The sequence below is a fragment of the Poecilia formosa genome, unplaced genomic scaffold (genome assembly GCF_000485575.1).
Source record: "Poecilia formosa unplaced genomic scaffold, Poecilia_formosa-5.1.2 Scaffold79, whole genome shotgun sequence".
Classification (NCBI taxonomy): domain Eukaryota; kingdom Metazoa; phylum Chordata; class Actinopteri; order Cyprinodontiformes; family Poeciliidae; genus Poecilia; species Poecilia formosa.
Window position 1 is genome coordinate 732,221 of NW_006800018.1, and position 12,040 is coordinate 744,260.

Genomic DNA, 12,040 nt, shown 5'->3' on the forward strand with positions numbered 1-12,040 from the left:
AAGCAAAATTCTCGCAATATTCTCATTTGTGGACAAGTCAGGACTGCAGGCTGGCTTGGCAGAGCAAACAGTGGATGACAGGACCAGTTTACATGGCAGCGTCCATTAGTAATAAAATGTTTGAAAGCTTTGAGCTCCGTGTGCCATCGGCAACAGGACGGGGAAAATGTCCGGCTGAAGATTTGCTGCGTGGAAGAGCAGAGCCCACTGGCACGGAGAGACATTACTGAAGTCAATAAAGTTATTGTGAGGAGGTCTATCAGCAGGTTTAATGCAGTCCCAGGCCTGGAAGAGTGACAGGAAGCTGAAGAGATTGGCCAGAGTGCTGTCACTGCTCCAGGTCGAAGGAACAAGAGCAGGGATTCCTACGGCGCTCTAAAGGACACGTTTGTGAATAATATTCTTAGAATCTTAGAGAAGAAAAAATTTCCAGTGAGAAAATTACCGTTGTGTGTAGTGCTTCTGCTAAACACGTTAATTTTGCAGTAATAAATGATTTAGATATTACAGCATGAAAAATTTGAACGCAATTAATCTCATTTGGATTATTGCTTACATCCAAATGTTCCAGCCTGAACTTTTGTGGTACGCCCGTGAATCTGACGCACACGCAACACAGAGCTGCTTGTTAAGAGAAGCTGCACAAAGCTGCTTCTCAAAAAAAATGATCTGATAGGACGCTGGAAAAGACTGTTGCTGTGTTCAAGTAAAGCTAAATGGAGTTAGCCTATCAGGAAAGCTATTCAAGCCTAAAATAGCATCTCAATGCTGAACATGACGCAGCAGCACCGACGTTCAATGTGGATTGAACGCTAACTAATATTAGCGTTCAATCCACATTTTTAAAGAAGGATTCTTCAAAGAAGCTCCATGAATGATTATTGGTTCAATTCATTTTCAGAAAGAAGCTAGGAGACGTTAACTAGGTCTCTGACATGCTGCTAGAATAAGCTGCAGCATCAATGTTCTGTCGGTCTATAAGCATTTACAATTGCACAATACAAAACACATGTGCACCAACAGTGAGAGTGCACTTTACCTCCAACCACACGTGAAATAACATGTTTGCAACTCAATAAGGTGGCCACACTGGGAGTGGGAGCGGGCCCTGCTAAGATGACAGGACTGCAGTCTGCAATTTACTCCAGGAGTGCAGCTGCAGGTAAACGCAAAAATTACACTGGAGAAAACCAGCTCCAATCAGCTCAAGATTTCACAATTACTGCTGCAGCAGGAGAAAAGATTACACGACAGGAGGAATAAAAAAATAAAAAAAACGGAGCAAAGCTGAAAGCAGTAGATCGGGTAAGGAGGGAATACCACAAAATGCTACACTGGTTAGCGTTGAGAAGAAAACCCTGCAAAAGCATTCACATCTCTGAACCTTTCCACATTACTTCATGTTACAACCACAGGCGTTTTCTGTTATAGTGGGATTTTATGACAGAACTGTATTCTGAGCTACATGCAATCATCCTGTATTGCAGAAACAAGAAAACAAGACCAGCAGCTGGAACTGCAGTACGAGGAGGTTTTACCACGTATCGATTCAAAGACAAACCTCAGAGTTCCTCAGATTTGGATTTTGAAAAATCTGCAACAAACAATCCATCAATTATTCAGATGATTAATTGGAGAAACAAATTGGAACATATTGTAGATTTTTCACGCAACCACTTAAGCCTTTTTGTACAATATTAGAAATATGTTAAGAGGGAAATAAACAAATAATTCAGCTCAATTTTTTAAGCGAGAAAAAGATTTTATTGCCAAAAATACAATGACATAGTGTACACTTGGACATGTGAAGATTAATTTTTGTATTAGCCAATTAATAATTGGAAAGCAAAAGGTACTTAAGGCATTTTTTACACAATTTGAGCTGACAAAGTTAAAACTCTTACCTGAGTAGTTGTGGGTAGAGCAATTTACAGACGATGCTTCTTTTTTTTTTTTCTTAAATGCTAAATATATAATTTTTTGTTGAGTTTTGGCTTAATTACTATTCTGAGGGTGTTGTTTTTCTGCAAATATCCTTTTTTTAAAGTCTGTATACTCCAGTAATTACTAATTTAGTAAATTTGATTCATCGCGTCACCCCATCTGTCTTGTTCCTTCCACAGTTATGAGCCGTTTTCTACTAGAATTTGAACAACATTAATATTTTTGGTTTTAATCTGAAACCAAATGTGGAAAAGTTGAATACTTTTGAAGCCACTTTAACTGCAACCAAAACAAAGTTCTAAGTTGAATGTAAAAAGAGCTTTCCATGGAAGCATTGCTCTGACTCATAGCTCGTCTGATTAGTTATTTTTTCAGACAGAAAAAAAAAAAAATCTTCCAACAAAGGGGCCAAAACCCAAAGCTGAGGTAAAGTCTAAACTCCGTCCAGGACAGATCTCACATCAAGTCTGAAATTCTTGACTCAGAGTGAAAATACTAATGTGGATTTTACAGCTGAAAAGTATGTCCAAAGTCCACTCTGGCCTTTTCTGATGATTTATTTTCTTTTAGTCGTTCAGCTTTGACGGCTGGCGGGAGAAACTGAACCCTGAAGAAACAAACTTCACCACTGCGTCATGTAGGCTAATCAGCAGCCATGCTTTTATCCAGCAGAGGAGTTGAGCTGTTCGTGTCATGTCATCACTCCAAAAACACACGGCTTCAGTTATCAGGCATTTAACAAAGCTAATGTGTTTGATTGTAGAAATATTAAATATGAAACACAGAAAGTAACCAACATGACAGTGTTTAATTTCTTTCTACAGACTCGAGCTTCCGTTGGCTCATCAGGGAGGCAAGATGACAACGTGGTAAAGCAAAGACGCACAGATACATGACAGCAGTTTTGCACCGAGGAGTGCGAAGGCGACCAATCAGCAGCCAGCAGCCACAGCTGGGACACTAACAGGAACACCTAGTTACAGTCTGCAGCTCCAACATCTTCTCTATGTGTGCAGTTAGGAGACAAAGCAATGAATAACCTGCAGCCACTTTCCTCTCCCGCTTTACAGCAATTAATCCAGCCCACTGCTGACCCCTACTGGTGCATTAAAGTAATGACAGCAGGAAACGGTATGAACCTCAGTGGTGTGATTAGTCAGTATGTAGCTGATAGAGTCGGAGAAAAAGAAAACACTTTCACACTCAGAGGAGCAGCGTTGGGACAGAGAAATAGGGCAGGCTCTCAATTTCCGTCACAATTTCTCTTTTCTTTTTGCTTTCTCTGTCAGAGCAGGAAAAAGAAACAATCCCAGGATGCATTTTGTTAAGGCTGGAGAACGACAGCTAATTTTATAAGAATAAGCTGTTCCATTTTTACCCCCTGAATGCTAACATGGAATTAGTCGACAACGGATGTTATTCCATTCTGTCCTATTTTACATGCAGCGTTCCAAATGCACCACGGATGTCCTCTTACGGCACTAAATATGACAGGAGAGCTTGAGCACAAACAGTGGAAAACAGGAAAATAAAACGGGATAATAGCCCATAATACACAAGGAAACATTAAAAGCTGAAGAATGATCTAAACTTAACAGATGAAAGTATTTGTTGGAAGAACCAAGGCCAGGAACAAAGCAGATACCACCAGACACAATCTTATTCATGTCCAGGTTACAAGAAACACTTAAACCCTTTCGAGTCACTTCCAATTTAGGAAGCAAATGCATCTGAGATGAAAGAGTCAGTCTTCAGCAGACGGAAACGTGACAGAACCGGCATGACCCACTGTTCGTCCGTAAGGACGAATGCTATCAGAAGAGTCACTAGCATGGTGAAGAAGTTCCAGTGGAAGTGTCAGGACTGTACCTGGATTGTTCCAAAATCAACGTTTTCATAGTGGAAGTGGGCACACTCGGCCAGTTTTGGGAAGTGTCCCTTGGTGAAGGAAAGTCTGGAAACACAACAGAAACACGGATTGTTTAGATACAGAACGGCCAAAGTAACAAGGGATGAGGTGTTCCTCAAGGCTCTGTACCAGGAGGACTAGTTAGTGTTAACTAACTAGTGAAGTCAGTGTTACTGGTGCAGCTCTACATCTCTCTGTTGATGACAAAAATGTACTGTCATTTAAACACAGCAGCCATTTTTTCAACTTTAAGCTGGCAGATACCTCTGGAAGAAATTTGGACATTATAGCTTGGAAAACTACAAACAAGATGATTTGATTTTATCTTTAAATAGCTTGGTAGAACTCAACTTTTCTTTGAGATCTGTTAAAACACTCAAATTAAAACACTGGTTCTTTTATAGAAATGAGTAATGCTCTTAAATTTATTGTGAAAAAGCAATGTAAGAAATTAGTTCTTTCCAGGTGGTGGACAAAGATACAATGGAGCACACATCAAGCAAAAATATATAACCTGTGTGGGTGTGTGTGGGTGTGTGTGATTACTCACTTCTTGACATTTTTGACCTTCATGCTGGCCGTACTGCTGCTGCTGGAGCGCATGAGGGGCTCCGCCCTTAGCTCAGGAATCTCCNAATACCTTTTTATATTTCTGTTTTATATTATCTTAAATAGCACAAAGCAACTTTGGCAGTTTTTACAGCTGGATTAAATCTTAAAAGATAATTGTCAGCGAACGACGAAGCTTTAATCTGACTCAAAGTGGAGCTGAAATGCATGAAGAAAAATTAAGAACTGGTGAGAGTATGAAGGTATAAAAGAGTTGGAGTTGAACTTTCACCTCTTCATTTTAATTGGAGAAAGTGGGCTCTGACATAAAGTCACTCATTTCCTAACCTGAACACCCATCTTTTTTTTCCTACATCACAACACCGAACAGAAAGATGGATCAGACAAGCTCACCTCTGATTGGTCAGTCAGACTGTCCAATCGGGGCAGCTCAGGCAGCTGGGAGAAGCGCCGGTCGTAGATGCAGAGATGCAGATGTTTGTCCAGAACACGGAAATCCTCATAGCTGCGCTTCACAATCCAGCTCCGGCCCTTCAGGAACAGAACACACACGCACACACACGCACAGCGGTCAGATCCACTGGCTGCTTCCAGAGCTAACTGCTCATTCTTATACTAATGAAGACGATGACGCATGCCGTTACAAGACGCCAGGAAAAACACAGTCAAGGCAAAATCTGGCTTCAACAATATTTTGTGTTTCAGGATCTAAATAATCTGTTCACAATAACTAACTGTGACCTCTGGTCTCAAATTGTTGCACACTGTGTGTGCAGTGGCTGCTAACTCCAGCTGTGATTCTGCCCCAAACTCTTGACCTGACTTTGCAACCTAACATCAAGGTTGCAGTTGTAGTTACTGCTGGTGCACCTTTAGTCACTACACTTTTTCCTTCCAATTGATTTTCCACTAACATTCTTATAAAAAAAAAAACATTTTTAACTCAATCCTATGGAATATTTAGCTTTTACTGGAAAAAAAAGGGTTTTCATTGGCTATAACAATTATCTAAATAAACAGAAAGATTTTTTTAAAAAGACCCAGAGTTCCTACCTCCAATCCCCTGCATTCAGTTCAACCCATTTCTAGTCAAAAACAAAACCAGGATTTCAGAGATTTGTTCCGTTTGATCCTGTCAAAGAACTCCAAACCCCCATGGAGGCAAACTAGAGGTAGAAAATGTCCTCTGCTTTGATTTGCTAAAGAAGGATCTATTTGAGGTGATGCCAGAACTTGTGGGACGGGAGCTGCAGAATGCAGCTCAGCCGACTGATCCTGGTGCCGTTTTAAAAAATGCTGGCAGGGAGAGACGCCACAGGGAGGACTCTGTGGGCTTTTTGCTCCACTTTCAGACGGCGCTCCTGCTTACTCCTCCTTTTTTTGGGTTTGTGGCACTCGACTCGTCTTCCTCTATTGAGGGCTCAGAGTGCTCGACTCGAGGCCATGTTTATGCAGGAGGTTTTTTCCTCTTTTCCAAATAGAACCGGGGCAGATTTACAGGTTTTCCAACGGCTGCAAGGAGTTGAATAAATAAGGAAGGACCTATGATACCTGAACAGAATGTGATGACGATTAGTAGCTGAATAATGTGCAAAACACGGTCGATATTCTAATGTCAAAATCACACTAGCTATTTCTGTGTTTCCAATTAAGAAACGCAATTAAAATCACACGTGAATAAGTTTGTTCATTAGAAAACATAAGCCTCCAACTTCTTCTCGTCGCCGTCGTCTTCTTCTTCGTGGTTTGCACCAGCGGCAACCAAATAAGGTTGTTGATCATGTGACTTGTGTGATGCAGTTTTTTTAAAGCCAAACTGCATCACGGTTTGCCGATAAAATGTTTTCGGCAAAACATTTAATCGAAAACCGAGAATTTATTCGAAATGTCAAATTGTGCAATCCAGTGGAAGCACAGGTGGCGTCAGGTCTCTGCAGTCTTACCTGGCAGTAGATATGAACCAAGTACACCAGCTCTTTGGACTCGTAACCGTTCCGGGTCACTTCACACTGCTCATCTCCCAGGGTCAGCTGAAAGATCAGATAAGCACACAGGTAGGAAATGTTACACGTCTCCATCTGAACAATAAAGATTCGGATCACAAGAACTGGATTCATTTAGAGCCACACGATGTTCAACAGATCTGAGACTACAAACCTGGATTTAACCGATATGCAGAATGCAGTAAATGATCTTCTTACAGTGTTTGTGACGGTGTTTCAGTTTATCTGGTAAGAAGTACCTGCTGATCTCAGGATATGCCACTACAGGTTGAAGACTACACTGATCTTTAGACTCTACTTAAACGGTTTGGTCTCAGTTTGTCATCAGGTTTCTGATCTTTAAAAAGCCTGACCTGCCAATACCGATTTTCTTTTTGTCTGAAAAGTTGCTAAATATATAAACAAAGTCAGTAAGGTGGCAACAGTGGGGTGACTACTGCTAACCGTGCACGTTCAGATGTAACTGGGGTCATCTGTCGGTCAGCTCTTTCTGACTGCAGGTAAAAAGGGACAATAGCTGCGTTTCCATTACAAATGTGGGCAAAAACCTTTTCAATATTCTGCTCGCAGTTAAAACCAAAGCATGATAAGCTTGCTAAGTCATTAAAAACCATAGCAGCGATGGATGTAAACATTAAATATTTTAGTATTTCAGCCACACCAATCTACCCAAATTAAGAAAATCTCGGCTGATTTATTGGTACCATAAAACATAAAAATACCTGTCAGAAGTTTCCTGCTGGTAGAAATGGTTTAGTGGAGTCACATGACCAAATTATGGCCATTTTCTAGCGGATCCTACAAAATGGCTCCAAATCTTAAAACCAGCTGACATGGTGGTGACAGATCGCACTGCCCGATGGCTCCACTTTGTGCCCAAAAGAGTTGGGTAGGAAATTTCAAAATAATGTTTTAAACTATTCTAATTGGTAATGTGTGAGTGAAGGGCGAATTTCAGACAATTGTTCTAAACAAGAAAACTTTGAAGGGTAACTGTGAGGACAGTAGGAAGTCTGTGAGTTTGATCCCACTTAGCCGTCCTGCGTCCAGCAGTTTGTTGGCAGGACACTGAGCCTCATGTTGTCCACCAATCTGCTGGAGGATGCTCATCATTTTGCCTCTTTGCCCTTTCTAGTTTTAATTATTTTGTACTTTCACACCAGACAAAACATCCTGAAGCCATCTGGTGCAGGACGTTTTAGACCAACTCACAGCGCTCTGCAAAACCGATTGTTTAAATTGAGTAAATTGAGATGCAACTGTGTAGTCAAAAGGTGTCATTAAAAAAAATAAATACATTTACAATGAGTGTAAATAGGGCTTAAAACAAAGTTTTGAGAAAAAATACAGTTTAATAAAATGGTGATTTCTGTGACTAATTACAACTTTATTCATATATGAAAACTACAGGATGAAATAAACTAACACAAAGTACTTGAAGTACAGGGAGATGAAACGGATGAAAATGTTTGAAATCAAAGCACATATTGGTGAGGGGCTGCACTGACCCAGATCCTCTGCATGTCAGTGTGTTTGTGTGTGTGTGAGAACGGCTGCATGTAACTGGTAGTGTGAAAGCACTGAGTGGTCAGTAAGACTGGACAAGCTGCAGCTAAATGCAGTCCATTTACTATTAACGTTGTGTGAATCCGTGTTTGTGTGTGTTGGGGGTAGAAGCGGGAGGGGTTCCAAAGTGAGTGAAGGAAAAAGACATCTGTGTGTTTGTGCTCCCATCTGAGCAAACCTCAGACGCAGTTGTCTCTGGTAGATATACAGTGAATAGAGCCTTCACATGGCAACAATTGTCCTTTCTGTGGTCGTTTCTCTGCTTTCTGACACAACATAGCATGAGAGCGATGAGCCGATTATCTCGGTTTTACATCCATGAGTGAAAAGTCTTCCTGTTTTCAGAGAAAATAGTGAAGCAACAACAAAAATGGCCCAATAGCTGGAGGCATTTAAGAGGAGTAGACCACATCTTTCCTGAATTTTATCAAAATGAATGTTGGGTTTGAATGGAAATAAAGAGAAGAAGTCATTGCGATGTGGAGACGTTGCTATGGACCCAAATGGACCAATCCAAGGACAAACTTTGGACCAATCCAAGGACCAATCCAAGGACAAACTTTGGACCAATCCAAGGACAAACTATGGACCCAAATGGACCAATCCAAGGACAAACTTTTATTTTCTAGATACACAGAAAATAAAAGTAAAAAGCATAAGCAGAGAGGCTCCAGAATTATTTCACCTTTAACCCCTTTCAGAAAACGCTTCCACCATAAACATGAACTGCACATCGTATGAAGCTGACCTGCAGAGATCAATGAGGCTAGCGGCTAACAACGTAGCATTCCTCCACCAAGGGATCTTCCATAAGGTGTTTGTGGAAGACGCATGCAGTGTGTATTACACAGTGCTTGTGTCCATATCTCAATGCAGGCAGGCTGTCTGAATGGATTCAAGGTTTTAACTATGAGCAACAATGCTGTGGGTGATCTTCAGCAACAGATTCTGCTGATAAACATATTTCTCCAACCAGATGGAGAACTAGGGGGTCGATACGAGGCCCTGTTTCTGAGCTGCTCTCCTCCATTTGATTTGTGCCACATTACCACATCCCTCCTTTTGCAGTCCTGCATAACATTTTACAACTCAATGTTCAGGTTATTCACACAGAATCATAAGCAAGTGTAGATCACAGAGAAAAAGGATGATCTGAAACAGGCTTTTGTATTAAAAGATTAATAAAACCGTGTTTTATAGCGCCTCTGCTTTCACAAAGGGAACACCACAGTCCGTAAATAATGACTGCTTACAACAAAAAGACCTGGGGCTGTTCTTAAATCTTACATTAAAAAAAATCCAGGTTTGGCAGGTCAACGTTCTACAAAAACAAACCGTCAGAGATCATAAAACACCCACAAAAAATTGGTATTGGTGCATGTTTGGCTCATTCTTTATGAACCACCTATGGAAAAGCTTCATGCTGCCTCACAGACACAGCAGCCTGAACAGAGAAAGCTCAGAAGCATTTTGAACATCATCTCATTGATTTTTAGGTCAACTATGAATTATAGGATCATGAAAGAGATTTTGAAAGCAGAAACGTAAGGGGAAAAATAAATCAGAAGTGTGATTTTAATCATCCAAAATGCAAAATCTGACTTCTAATCTCTGGTTCATCAAAGTATTTACACAGAGAGAAACATGAACAACAAATCAACCATTTTGCCAACAGGCTCAATCTCTTTTTCCAATGGAGGCTGACAGGACTGTTTCCCACCAATAAATAAGTCAACCATCTATCCAACTCTGCAAATTACAGTAGATACCGCTGAACTCAAGGCAAACACTCATCCAACTCCAGGTCTTGTATTTTCATCTGCTGAAACAGCATTAAGAGAGATTTTTGTAAGGAAGCCTACAGAAATGTCCTGCTGCTTCGAAGCTCTTAATGACCTCCATTGTCCGTAATGGAAGACATTTGGGACCACCAGGATAATTCCTAAACTAAACTCAGCAAATACAAAAGAAAGGTCTTAATGAGGGAAGTGACCAAGAACCCAATAGTCATTCTGTTAGAGCTCCACAATTGCTCTGTGGAGTGACTTTACCAAAAGACAGCTGCAGGACTCTCAAATCATAAGGATTAAAATTCTCTGGTCTGATAAAACAAAGGCTGAACTCTCTGGCATTAATGCCAGGTGCCATGTTCAGAAGAAATCTGCCTCCAGCATCAATCAGGTGTATCTGAGGAAGCACAGGCACGCCAGATTTTAAAAAGGAAACCATTTATGACATGTCGGCATTTCATTCAGGCTGCTACTTGATTAGCAAGCTAACAGAGGATAAGGCCACAAAGCTGATGTTTTATCTTCTGACCTTTCAACATCAGTCTGTCTCAGAAAACTCTGGATTTGGAAATGTTCTGAGTCTTTTGGCAATCTTACAGTTAAAGTAAAAGGTCTTCAGTCTGTGTGGAGTCACTAAAGTTAACATGCCAACTGCTAGCATAAGATGCTAACCTTTCATCCTTGTTTCTCTCTACGTTACCAGAAACGGTAAACCTAATTTTTTTTTTATGCTTAATATAAATAATAATGTTAGGAAAAAAACATAATTTCAATGTTATTTATTTGTTAAAGGATCAGCTGAAAACCAGCAGGTTAAAAGTTTCCAAAAACTGGACATCAATACTGAGCAGCTTTAGTTACGGAATGCTAATATAATTAGCACAAGACAAACAGCAAACAAAATTAAAAAAAAAAGAAAATATGGTTTTCAAAAATAACTGTTTAGATACAATTAGAATAACCAATGACTAATTCTGAAACATTTAGAAAGGCTAATTGTTAGCTCAGCTCATCCGAGTTGGCCGCTGTGGACTCCTGTAGTTCAAGTTACACATCTGGAAACAGAATTACGAAGGACATAAATCACCACAAACCTCTTTGGATTTACAAAAACTTCACATCTTTGATGCTTTCTCAGGATATTCTCTGGTAACGTACAGAGAAAATACCTAGTACCCACCAATCTTTTCATCACTGTTTACATTTCTAGAAGAAATTGATAAGTATAGAAGAAATTTTAGCCAAGTTCATAAATAGTGATGAACAACTCAGACCGGTCAAAGTGTTAAGTCGTTTTAAAGCTACACACAGCTAAATATTTGTTTATTATTCTGTTGAGCAAAGATCTGCAGAATGCCACTATATTTCTCCACCTCACAGTTTTACAATTTTTTTTATCCACACAGATGAGAGAGGAAACTGAATTGCATCAGACTTGTGTAATAAGAAAAGAATTTGGATTTTTCTGGTGTGATCTTTAGTGAAAGAAAAAAAAAAAGCCAAGCAGTTTCTCCACTTTCTGCAGTAGGACGACAATCTGCACGAAGAACCAAAGAGCAAAGCCACAAACACAAACATCTGCCACACTTACTGCGGGTCGAGTCAGGTTGCACTCCTAGCGGGTGTTCGTTCCCTTCAAAGCTGACACTTTCACTCTCGGTTTGATCGCTCTGATCGCTCCAGCACCTGTCCCCAGCACCATTCCCACTGCGTCTTTCTCTACATCCGGGACGGACATGAAGGAGCCTCGTTTTCCCGCAGCAGGGTCTGGCTGTCAGCTCTGCGCCCTCTTTGCCGTTACACTCTCCTAGTGTGCGATTCAGAGACAACAATATCACCAGCAGCTGGGCGACCGGCGGTGGAGCGGTTTGCTGGATTCCTCAGTGGGGCACCTTTCATTTACTCCATTTTCCCCTCTTTTTCCATCCAACCATTGTGATACCCCATCCTCATTTTTATTTTTTCTTTAAATGTTCACCTTCTAGCTGGCGTCCTCTCTGACGGCTCGCACCCAGCACAAGTTTGACACCTAATCTGCTCAGCAGCAGTGAAGAAGAGGTTACACGTAATCAAGAAGGAAAAACAAAAAAGAAAGAAAGAAAAGATGTTTTCGTTTAGTTTTGTTCCCGGCTGACCTGACCGTCTGCTTTCTGTGTCCCTCTGCCACATGCAATTCACTCGCTTTTTCTCCCCCCCCCCCTCCGTCTTTGACATGCTGGCTAACCCCTCCCCCTTCTCCCTCTTCAACCCTTCTCCGG

General features: G+C 40.8%; 2 protein-coding genes across 4 annotated transcripts in view; both read right to left on the reverse strand.

Moving 5' to 3' along the window:
- arhgap32b (Rho GTPase activating protein 32b) overlaps nt 1–4,481 on the reverse strand; it is a 48,703-nt gene extending 44,222 nt beyond the window's left edge. For all 3 annotated transcript variants that reach the window (XM_007556464.2, XM_007556463.2, XM_007556462.2), the window contains exons 1-2: nt 4,404–4,481; nt 3,814–3,898 (exon numbers count right to left, since the gene is read on the reverse strand). In XM_007556464.2, the coding sequence (XP_007556526.1) occupies nt 3,814–3,898; nt 4,404–4,456 (138 nt within the window). In that variant the 5' untranslated portion in view covers nt 4,457–4,481. The remainder of the gene's footprint in view (nt 1–3,813; nt 3,899–4,403) is intronic.
- Nucleotides 4,482–4,772: 291 nt separating this feature from the next.
- LOC107836733 (rho GTPase-activating protein 32-like) overlaps nt 4,773–12,040 on the reverse strand; it is a 58,664-nt gene continuing 51,396 nt past the window's right edge. The window contains exons 6-7 of the mRNA XM_016673576.1: nt 6,367–6,453; nt 4,773–4,954 (exon numbers count right to left, since the gene is read on the reverse strand). Coding sequence (XP_016529062.1) covers nt 4,778–4,954; nt 6,367–6,453 — 264 coding nt within the window. The 3' untranslated portion in view covers nt 4,773–4,777. The remainder of the gene's footprint in view (nt 4,955–6,366; nt 6,454–12,040) is intronic.